We start from the raw sequence: 12306 nt of genomic DNA, 5'->3' as shown, positions 1-12306 counted from the left end.
TTTCTCTGTTTCTTTTTCTTTTTTTTCGCTTTCTTTGTTTCAATTGTAGCTATTTGCACTCTTTCACATTCCATAGCTTGCTCTATATTTTGACTTCTAAAATGAACAAATTAAACCTTAACCATTATAAAAATCCATTTTGAAATGTCAAATACAAGGCTCAACCGCTCAAACCATGCACATCAAATTCTCACGAGACAGAGTTCAAATTATCACGTATCAAGCAACAGGGCTGAATCTTGAAAGACTGAAACTGTGGGGGCCCATTTATGGTATCTTGGTGGTGATATCTTTTGTCCTTCATACGTTGCCAAAATCAAATCCAACATGATAAATTCAGATTAAAAAAACCAAAAAAATATGAACAAAAGTACTTCTGTCTGTGCACTGTTTACCCTCGGGCAGTGTTTTCTGCTTGTATGTCAGATTGTGGAAGCAAACGGTGGTACTGCACAACACTAGAGAGAGACTAGAGAGGGGCTTCAGCTTCAGCTTCAATCTTCACTCAAGGCCAGCCCTTTCTTTTCCTTTCATCAGGCACGCGATTTTGGAGATGTTTACCCAACACTGAACACCCACACATGATATGAGTCCAACTCTCGCATTTCTTTTCTAATTAAATTAATGTAGGTTTAAAACAAAAAATATTTATTAAATAAATAAATTAGAGATTGTGGTCTTTTTAATTTTTCATTTTGTTTTGATTTTTTTTTAATTCTAAAAAATACAAACATCACTGCATAGGTTTGTTTTTTTGTTTTTTTTTTAGAAGAGCATCACTAGATGGTTGAATGGATTTTTTTTTTTTTTTTTAAAGATATATAAAATAAAAATGGTATAATTGGTATATCCAACAAAGAGGTTTGAGGCTCAAATCTTCCCTCTAATTATCAAATTACTACCAAAAAAAAGAAAGAAAAAAGAGAGAGAGAGAACAATAGCATATAAATAAATGGCTGTAGAGAAGGAAAATTCTCGACCTATCACAAGCTGACACGTCACATTACCAAGTCCACAAAATGCAGCCAATTACAAAGCGCCACATGCTGCTGCTAGGTTTTACTATTACTATTCAGAAGCCAACAGAAATTCGCCAAGTGTCATATAAGAACCAATTATGCATCAGCTCGTGTAAGCGATGATATAAGCAGTCTCGCACGTGTAAGCGATGACACAATCAGTCTAGCATGTGCAAGCGATGACATAAGCGGACCAATCAAGCTCTGTCATGTGTCACCAATCAGACTCCGCCACGTGTCGCTTACCTACCCCAAAACTCCTATAAATAGAAGCATTCCTAAGCCATTTGGGGGACACCAAACCATTTGAAGCACTCAGAAGTCCAGAAACTCTGCCGGAACCAAGCTCTAAAGCCTCCAAGAACTTCAANGTTGGAGGCCAACGATGAGGCAGTGGAGATGGCGTCAGTGGATGCAATAGATGTCAGAGAGCTAGAAGTTGATTATGTGGAGAGTATGGGTGATGAAGGTTTTGATTTGGTTAGAGTTGAGTGTGACTTTAAAGAGGTCATGGGTGTGTGTCTTGGTTCACTTTGTGGCTGAAAATATTTATAGCCATGGTGGTGAAAATGAAAAAGGAATTCTAGGTTTTGGTTTCCAGAGTGTGAGAGTGAAAATACAGAGTGGTGAGAGAGTATATAGAACAAAAAGGTATAGGGAGAGATGATTGCAAGTGATCTATTAGAATTTGATGGTAATGGTGTTAATGTTTTTGGGATTTATATAAATTTTGTTGGGATTATCGCTAGGGAATGGCCCATTTGGTTTATTTATTTATTTTATTTTAAATAATAAATAAATAATTAAATTAAAATTTAATATTAGTTCAAAATAGCGTGGTTTTTGATTTGTTAACGAAAAAAAGAATGGCTATTTAAAGGAAGATTGAATTGAAAATTTTTGAAACTTAGAGGATTGAAATAAAAGTTGTGAAATTTAGAGGGTGCTTTTTGCATTTTGGCCTAAAATACTAGGTTATACTAGCATGTACCAATTGTACCGTGAATATTTTGGTTGTTTTGGTTAGAATTTATGTTTTGGCTGATATAAAAAAGGTGAAAATATTATTTTGGTCCCTACATTTTGGTAGCAGTCAATTTGATCCCTATTTTTTTTCAATTTATGATCACTTGGTCCCTATTACCGTCAACTACTAACGGAAAATGCTTATATGACTAATGGTGTACACTTTTGGTATGTCTAATGCTGACATGTTTAAATTTTTATGTCCACATCAACCCTTAGATGGCAAAAGATATAGCCACATCAACGATCATAAAATAATTTCTTCTTCTTTCTTTCTTTTCCAATTTTATTCTTTTCTTTATTTGTTTTTTAAAAATTTTCTTGCAATTTCTTGGTAACTAAACAGATTCTCATTTTTATTTTCTTAACTAAATTCTGGATTTATCAGACCCCGTAGAATTTCTACTTTACTCAACCCATTGTTCTTTATGATAAGAGCATGTGCATTATCCTTGCCCATGTCCTTTCTTCATTGAATAAACTATCATTTATCATTGTAAGTTGTAACACACCATTTGAAGCAGAGTTACTAATTGACGCCACCAAAGTCTCCCAACTATCAAGTAAGGAACTCATAAGTAATAAAGCTTGAAACTCATCATCTATATTAGCTTCATTGTAACCATCTAATTCACCGAGTCTTGGAACTCACTTAAATACTCAGCAATGGATCTCCCTTAAATAAGCTTCAAATTCACAAGCTTTCTAGCTACACAAGCTTTATTTTGAGCCATCTTTATTTCATAGAGACCCTTCAATTTTTCCCCAAATAACGTATGCATTACTCTCTTAAGATACATAACACACTAATATCAATGCATTGTTTAATACACCTAAAGGTTTTTCTATTTAACTTCTTTCAATCTTTATCAGGCATATCTCTTGACTCAGCACTATCATCCTTGATGGGGTCATGCAAGTCCTTACAGTAGAGGACGTCCTCCATCTTCAGCTTCCAAATCAAATAATTTGATGTCAAGAGTTTAATCATATTGTTCATTTTCATATTCATATTCTTCATTTAATTCATGCAATAGAAGCTTGAGTTTTGTGCCAGGTTGGTTGGCATGAATTCTAACTAAAAAGTTGGGATGAAGATCTCTTTCCTCAATGGGCTAGAAGGGAGATGAAAGGGAGATTGTTGAGGTGCATGACACCTAAAGTCCAGTCCACTTGGAATTACAAGCTTGCCACCTTAATATTAAAGACTCCTAATAGAAATAGGTGAAACGGCTTACAAGTACATGACTTACTATTCCTAGTGTGTGTGTGGTTTTCAACAGAGAGACTTAGAGAGAAACACACAAGAGAGCAAAGCTGATTGAAGGAAAAAGAATAGTATTTTATGCGACACTGAAAGGAAAAAAAAGAAAATGTGATTTTTTTTTTTTGGTTCAAAACACACAAGGAAAATAAATTAGAGGTTTTCTCTAGGAAGATTCTTTGAGTGTTACAATCACAGAGAGTTGAAATATTTAGAGTGGAAGATCTTGCTACCAAATTTTGTGATGATGTTGTATTTGTTCCTAGATGTATTGTTGTATTTTCCCAATTTATTGTGAAGTCAGGCTTTAGATATGAATTGAGTGTTGTAATATCTATTTTATTATAGTGGATTGATTAGATTTTCCATGTAGTTTTTTCTCTACACTAGAGGGTTTTCCACCCAATTCTTGGTGTGTTTGTTGATTGATTTTCTTGACACTTCCATGGATTTTTATTTTCTCTATTACTTGGGTTATATTTAATTTAATTCACACATCGTCAAGGATTTATCCCAACATGGGTGCTGGAAATAGTACAAAGAAAGGGGTTTAAAGTATTTTAAGTGTGGTGAACTTGGTTATCGACCTTTGAATTGTAGAATGATGTTGTGGAACCACAATAAAGCACTTGTATGGGAAGAAGAAGTTGAGATCTAGTAGGAAATTGAACAATAGCTAATGACCTTCAGGCAAACTGAAATGTCTTGGTGTTTATAACAAAAATGTTAAGAGTTCAAATACCTCCTTACCACTGTGTACCTTTGGCATGGGTAGGGGCCGGATTTTATAACTTGTTTGGATGGATGGGGAGTAGAAGGGAGTAGAGTAAAGGGAGAGAGAGTAAGTTAAATTACTTTGTTTGGATGCTTTTTAAAGGGAGGAGGGGGAGGGATTTAGAGGGGTTTGGAGCAGTTCTAACTACTTCTAACTCCTCATTTTTAATTCTCCAAAATTGGAGAGATTTGGAGGGAGAGTATAGCATAGAAATGCTTGACCTAATAAATTATCAAATTTATCCTTACCATATTAACAAAATTACAAACTCTAAAAAGGCGAATTATTCCACTTTCCCTTACTTAATTTTAAAAACATCCAAATAAGGTGAAGGATAACCATTCACATTTACTCTCCTCCCCTCTATTTTCCTCTACTCTCCTCTCCCTCCAAGCTTCCAAACTTAGCATTAAGTCTCCAGGAGGAAGTTTCACACACATATACCCTTAGATTATGTTAGAATAGAATTTTTATCTTGTATAAAATAAAATTAAATTAAAAATCCTCCCTCACTTACAATATAAATAATAATAAATAAATAAATAGCTTTATAACAATTATCCGCAATATTGGTTTTTACATGTGACTATTGTTTTACATGTGTGCTAACTCTATTTGTTATGATTTTCACACATGGGTTAATTTTTTTTTTTTTTTTTGGACACGTGCTAGGTATAAGTTGTTAACAAGTTATTATTAGGAACGTGAATCAACTCCTTAGTGTATAAATAGCCAAGGTTGATAATTGTAAACTCAACTTTATAAACGGACAAGAATTTTATTTTGAAATCAGAGTACCTCTCTCGTTTTGTTGCTACTTTCTATTTTCTCTTTGAGATTCCAAGTTTTTGTTTGCATCAAAGGGTTGTTGGGAGAGAGAAAACACATCAGGTAAGAGAATGAGAAAAAAAGAAAAAAAGAAGAAAAAAAAAGAAGAGAGGGTAATATTAAGAAGAATTAGAAGATTGTTTTGAGAATTTTCATTTTGGCTTTAAAGAATTGGAAGTGGACAATTTATTCTCAAAATCTACAATAAAGTGAATTAAAGTTAACAAAAAAGATATAAAAAGACAAAATGCATTTTTATGTAAAAAAAAAGTTGTAGAATGTAACCTCAAGAGATTGGCTTAAAATCTATGAATCTTTTAATTCAAAATCTCTAACCAACTTTTTGAGGCCACCCCTAAGGGTTTTTACCTATAATTACAAAATGTAGTTTAGTCTGGGGGAGTCATTAGGACCATTCCGGGAAAAAAAAAAACAATGTGTAAATTTAAAAATCTTTTTTAACAAAAAAATATGTATAACTATTTTAATTATAAAAAATGTAAAATAAAAAACTTATACATATGAAATGGAAAATAGCTAGATTTATAACACCCTAATCTCAAAAAATAATATATATATATATATATATTTAAAAGAAAGTATCAGGTTATTTGTATTTATTTAAATAAAGTCATAATCTTATTAGTAATTGTATATTCCAATTACTTAAACTAATGGGACATTTCAAACACATTTACCCTAACAATTTTCTCTAGTAATAATGGAAAAAGAAATAAGAGTATTAGTCCTTACCCTAACAATTAACTTTTGTATGATTTTTTTTTTTTCTGTACTTCTTTAATGCTTAAACATTGTTGATGGATATAGGTTAAAAAAATCAAATATTTTTATCAATGTTGACACAATTATTAAGTTAAATAAAGATAATCTTTGTAATACACATATTAGGGTTATAAAATACTTAATTTACATTTTAAATTATTTTATAATACTTTTTTTATACCATTATACATGGTAGGAACATAGAATATTATATAGACTTTCACATCATATCTATATTTGACCCCTCAGGACATTCTTGGCATAGTCACGCCGGTGCTAGTGGGTATGAGATGTAGAACTACACACTCTAGGAATATATTCAAAGAAACATTCTCTCTTTTTTTTCTTTTTCTTTTTTTTTTATTTTTCTTTTTTTGAGCAAACAAAGAAACACTCTCTTTTTTTTTTTTCTTTTTTTTTTTTGGATAAGAAACACTCTCTTAAGTCTTAAGTAAATTTCACATTCTTTTAAGTTTTAAGTAAATTTCAAGAATAAAAAAAACATTACTAGTATTTAAGTAAAATAAGATGGACCAGAATGACCTCATAGAATGAGGCAAACTAAAGAGAATTTCAAGGGGGTTAATATATCGCGAGAAGTTGATTGAGGAAGAGAGAACTAAAACTTGCTTTATCGCTGGACTCACTCTACCACCTTCTCAAATAAAGCTCCATATATCTGTTGAAGTCTAAAAATGAATCCATCGCTCTGCCCTGTCAAAGTAGAATACTCTTCTGATGCGTACACCATAATCATACCCTGTTGACCAAAAACTCAAAAAAAAAAAAGTGAAAGGAACATAATTTTCGTCGAAGAAATTACTGATTCCCTCAAACACCCCACATTCTCATACTTCTAGTACTCCAGCTTTCAAAGTGAGAGTGAGAGTGAGAGAGAGAGAGAGAAACAAAGTGTATTCATGGAGACCTAGAGTGGGACATTTTGCCTTTGTTATTGGTTTTAGGCTGAGCAAAAGAGGCTTTGAAAAGGCTTTCTAGCTAGGCAGAAGGGTGAGGCGAAGCAGCCATGAAGTCCATGACAAAGAAAATGTGGTTTTTCCAGTGCCTTTTGTTGATCGAATGCTATCTGGGTAATGCTCTATTTCTTGTTATAAGCTCACCCTTTTTTGGTGTTTTCTTTCCTCTTTCTTATTCATGGGCTTGACTTGTTAGGTGGTGTATCTACTATATTTGTTGCTCTAGCTACTCATTTTCTGTATATTTTTTCACTGTTCTCATTTCTTTATTCTAACTTCTTTTTGAGAACCTGGCACTTGCAGGTCAATATACTGTTTGTTTATTTGCCTTATATATATATATATATATATCTCCCTACCAGACCTTTTTTCGGTTTAAAAAAAAAATTAATGGAAGATTAAATATTTTTTTTTTAATTTTTCCCACATAGGCAAATGTTCTGTAATTTATCTTAAAATTTTTCATTTCCAGAAAAAAAAAAGTGTGGATAATATGTTCATATAGCCTTAATTAACCTCCTTGTCTTCGTCATTTTTTCAACATTTATAGATTATTGTTATAAAAAAACATTTATAGATTATTATGTGTCATTTTTTCAACATTTGATCATTGTTCTAAGAGCTTGTAATTCAAATGACACATCTAGTGGAATGTCTTCAAATTTACCGTGGTGCATTTAATATTATTAAATTATATTTTTATATATTTTTTAAAAAATAAAGTCAAATTATGCATAAAAAAATTGCTCATAATAATTATGACTATATGCTTGTAAACCAATGAATAAATAATAAATCATAATCAATTATTTATTTTTTAAGAAAATCCAAAATGTAAGTAAGTAATAGATTTTTTTACTTTTTACTTCCATTTTCTTCTTTTGTTTAGGAAAAAACATGTTTTTTTTTTAGAAGGTGGAAAAAACATGTTACTATCTAAACTTTACAAAAGTGCGGTGACTTGGGCACTGCCACAGTGCCACACACCCGAAGCCTGCCAAAATGAATATTCTGACGCCAAATTTGACTTTTCAATGCCCATTTATCGGTTTCCATAGTTGGTCCATTTGTAATCACAATTAGATTGCTTTATTCACCAGCTCAAATGAAATTCCGAGCTTCATGAATACAAATTTTTCGATCTTTTACCATTTACAAGCTAAAAATCTTGAATTATCAAAAAAATACAAGCTAAAAATCATTATGGATCTATTGAATGATTTGGGTTCTTTTTCATCTGGAAATCTATATTTAATTTAATTGCATATACCTTGCTGTGTCAAAGTTTTAGTTTTTATATATCAATTTCTTATTATGGCAATGTAAATTATTCTTTTTTCTACTCAAAACCGAAAGGCTACTCTGAAAAATGAAAATGCTTCTCACTTGCCTTCAAACCAATTTTTTTAATTGTTTTATATGAAAGAGTTCAATGGTGCCATAGAAGATAAAAAGAAAAAGGTGGTGGGGATCACACACTTTGCTTCCCGAGTGCACCTTAGTTGATCCTACTCGAGCCTCAAATACTACACTCCAATTTCTGTTTTCAAACATCAATGAAATATTCCCCAGGACAATTTTTTTCTTTTTTTGGTTGAATTATTCCTCAGGACAGTAAATAACAGTTAAAATGCTGATGTTACAAGATTATAGTGATAGATCATGGGTGTTTGTCTTATTTACTTTTTGGGGTAACTTATGTGACAAATGTGCATAATCATTGTTCTAGGCTAAGTGGCCCCTAAATGTTTATATGCACAACCCACCATTAGAGATTTAGAGTAGATGATCTGTTTGGAATTGTTGGGTACATGTGTGAGTGAAGTCTTAAATTAAATAATAATAATAAGGGTTAAGGTTAAATGTTAATATAATATAATTAGGCCCAAACTCATAAGTTAAGCTCTCGGGAACGGTTCTTCAAAATATTTAGAGCTTCATGGTTTTATTGAACCTAAAACATACTTAATGCCAAAAGGCATGTTGATTAAATATCAATTAACAATTTTTTGAAATATCAATTTGTAATTTTATTCACTAATTTGATTCCCTTCATTTTACAAATATTTAGTTTTGACAACTGAAGCTGTGGTGCAAGAGAAGGCAGATACAGCAATTCCAGTGACAACAATGTCACCTCCAGAAGGCAACACAACTTTCATTGATGGCAAAACATGGTGTGTTGCCCATCCTGGGGTTTCTCAAGCTGATTTGCAGAATGCATTAGACTGGGCTTGTGGACTCGGAATGGCAGACTGCAGAGAAATCCAAGAGGGTGGACTTTGTTTCAACCCTGACACCCTCTTGTCTCATGCATCCTATGCTTTCAACAACTATTATCAACAGAATGGAAATTCTGATATCGCTTGCAATTTTGGAGGAGCTGCCACCATCACTAAAAACAACCCCAGTAAGATAATTAAACTCTGCCATCTCTCCTCTGTTAATTACAGTAATATATGATTATAAAAATAGGAAAGGCTGTTGATAAATTCCACTTGTTCAAAAGCTCTTATACCATTACCAATTGTCTCGGAAGTTTAAAAGGATAGGAAATAGAGAATTCAATCATTTAACTATTACAGAAATGTGGTTTTAAAATTAGCATTTTAAGTACAATATTGTTTTGTGGTTTGGGTTGGAAAATGAAAACCATACTGATCTCTTTGCTGTCTGTCACAGGTTATGGTAAATGTTCCTACAGTACATCTGGGTATGTTTATTTTGTGCCCTTTGCTACATCTCAACACATAGGTGTGCATTTGAGGGCACATGTAATTACTGGCTATTGATTAATATTTGTTTGGTATTGATTTCAGATCTGTAAGCTCTTCAGCACCACCATCGTCCAAGCATGATCCAAGCTATATGTGGTGGAAACTTGCTGTGCTTCTATTGCTTTTGTACTTTGGAAGCTGATCCGAGTGGTTAGTTAATTTGCTGCACTTAAAATTGGTCTTAACCTATTCATGCCAAACTATTCAATGCAATGGAAAGAGAGAAGCAGGAGGATCCGGGCTTAAATATATTATTAGCATTTTGTTAGTTAAGTACCCAAAAAAAAGAAAAGGGATTTTGTAATTGTGGTTTGTTAAACTATGCCTGTCTTTGTCGTGGGGTTAGGAATCTATAGCTAAGCAGATCTCTCTTTTCCTTCTTTTAATTTGTTCCCATTATATGCTTTTATCTAGTTTTTTGTCTAAGATTTGTGTGTTGAGTTATGTATCTTTGCCTGTTTTGTCTTTCTCTGTTTCTTTTTCTTTTTTTTCGCTTTCTTTGTTTCAATTGTAGCTATTTGCACTCTTTCACATTCCATAGCTTGCTCTATATTTTGACTTCTAAAATGAACAAATTAAACCTTAACCATTATAAAAATCCATTTTGAAATGTCAAATACAAGGCTCAACCGCTCAAACCATGCACATCAAATTCTCACGAGACAGAGTTCAAATTATCACGTATCAAGCAACAGGGCTGAATCTTGAAAGACTGAAACTGTGGGGGCCCATTTATGGTATCTTGGTGGTGATATCTTTTGTCCTTCATACGTTGCCAAAATCAAATCCAACATGATAAATTCAGATTAAAAAAACCAAAAAAATATGAACAAAAGTACTTCTGTCTGTGCACTGTTTACCCTCGGGCAGTGTTTTCTGCTTGTATGTCAGATTGTGGAAGCAAACGGTGGTACTGCACAACACTAGAGAGAGACTAGAGAGGGGCTTCAGCTTCAGCTTCAATCTTCACTCAAGGCCAGCCCTTTCTTTTCCTTTCATCAGGCACGCGATTTTGGAGATGTTTACCCAACACTGAACTCCCACACATGATATGAGTCCAACTCTCGCATTTCTTTTCTAATTAAATTAATGTAGGTTTAAAACAAAAAATATTTATTAAATAAATAAATTAGAGATTGTGGTCTTTTTAATTTTTCATTTTGTTTTGATTTTTTTTTAATTCTAAAAAATACAAACATCACTGCATAGGTTTGTTTTTTTGTTTTTTTTTTAGAAGAGCATCACTAGATGGTTGAATGGATTTTTTTTTTTTTTTTTAAAGATATATAAAATAAAAATGGTATAATTGGTATATCCAACAAAGAGGTTTGAGGCTCAAATCTTCCCTCTAATTATCAAATTACTACCAAAAAAAGAAAGAAAAAAGAGAGAGAGAGAACAATAGCATATAAATAAATGGCTGTAGAGAAGGAAAATTCCGACCTATCACAAGCTGACACGTCACATTACCAAGTCCACAAAATGCAGCCAATTACAAAGCGCCACATGCTGCTGCTAGGTTTTACTATTACTATTCAGAAGCCAACAGAAATTCGCCAAGTGTCATATAAGAACCAATTATGCATCAGCTCGTGTAAGCGATGAATAAGCAGTCTCGCACGTGTAAGCGATGACACAATCAGTCAGCATGTGCAAGCGATGACATAAGCGGACCAATCAAGCTCTGTCATGTGTCACAATCAGACTCCGCCACGTGTCGCTTACCTACCCCAAAACTCCTATAAATAGAAGCATTCCTAAGCCATTTGGGGACACCAAACCATTTGAAGCACTCAGAAGTCCAGAACTCTGCCGGAACCAAGCTCTAAAGCCTCCAAGAACTTCAAGAACTTCAACTTCGAATACGAAGAACATTCGAAGAGAAATCATTCAAATCATCCGCCTAGATCCAAAAGTTTGCGGAATCAAGCCTAAAGTGTCCAAAAACATCAACAAAGCCAAATCATGGAGCTCTACGGATTCAAGCCTCTAAAGCCCCGAAGAACTTCCACCACAAATCCAAGAACACGAAGAACACAGAAGAACGAAGAACGTGAAGAACAAAGGATTTCTAACAAGCTCATAGCCAGAGATTCATTGTAATTCCGTTTTAGCAATCTTCGATCTATCCCTCAACCAAATTGAAGGATATTTTGTGTTCAAGTCACAATACATTACCACAAATTCAAATCAATAAGTCTTGCAAGGAGATCGAATAGAGGATAACTCTTTTGTAATCACAGAGAATTATACCACAATCATCAATACAAATTCGATTTGTGCAACTATTTTACTTGTTTGATTTATTTCGAACTAGAAATTTAGTCGTCTACATATTCTGGCACGCCCGGTGGAACCTCTCTGCCTCTCATCTCTTTCTCCTTCAAAAGAAATTCGACATCATTTTGCTACTAACTTCAATGGCCTCTAGCAAGAATGTTCGAAAATCAGCCGTTGATGCTTCCAGTACTGATGATTATGCCGGCCCAGTCACTCGCAGTCAATCCAAAGCTCTTGATCAACTTCAACCTCAACCAACCAAAGAGGGCGAGCTTTCTACTGTCATCTCTCTAGACTTTCTTGCAAAGAGGAAAGCTACCAATAAGGATTCATCTGTCTCAAAAAATTTGGAGAACAGTAATGAATCATCCCCAACAAGGACCTTTTCTATCAACTCTTCACCTGTGATGAGAAACTTAAGGAATGAAGTACCTTTGACTCATCCTATTTCATCATTTTCTCCATCACATCTAGAGGTCATGCCAGTAATGATGACTAACACCTCTACCATGGAAGAAAAGATGGCTGAAATGGAACAAAGGATCATCCTCCTCACAAAATCACTTGAAGAAAAGGA

At 33.4% G+C, this 12306-nt stretch overlaps 1 protein-coding gene across 1 annotated transcript; it reads left to right on the top strand.

Moving 5' to 3' along the window:
• Nucleotides 1-6076: 6076 nt before the first annotated feature.
• On the top strand, nucleotides 6077-9914 carry LOC111990358 (major pollen allergen Ole e 10). Its single transcript, XM_024022136.2, has 4 exons — nucleotides 6077-6786; nucleotides 8744-9082; nucleotides 9355-9385; nucleotides 9492-9914. Exons 1-4 carry the CDS (start codon nucleotides 6723-6725, stop codon nucleotides 9589-9591), a joined length of 534 nt encoding a protein of 177 aa, XP_023877904.1. The 5' UTR covers nucleotides 6077-6722; the 3' UTR covers nucleotides 9592-9914.
• The last annotated feature ends 2392 nt before the right edge of the window (nucleotides 9915-12306 follow it).

The sequence above is a fragment of the Quercus suber genome, unplaced genomic scaffold (genome assembly GCF_002906115.3).
Source record: "Quercus suber isolate HL8 unplaced genomic scaffold, Cork oak 2.0 scaffold_140, whole genome shotgun sequence".
Classification (NCBI taxonomy): Eukaryota; Viridiplantae; Streptophyta; class Magnoliopsida; order Fagales; family Fagaceae; genus Quercus; species Quercus suber.
This window is presented reverse-complemented; position numbering and strand designations above follow the sequence as displayed.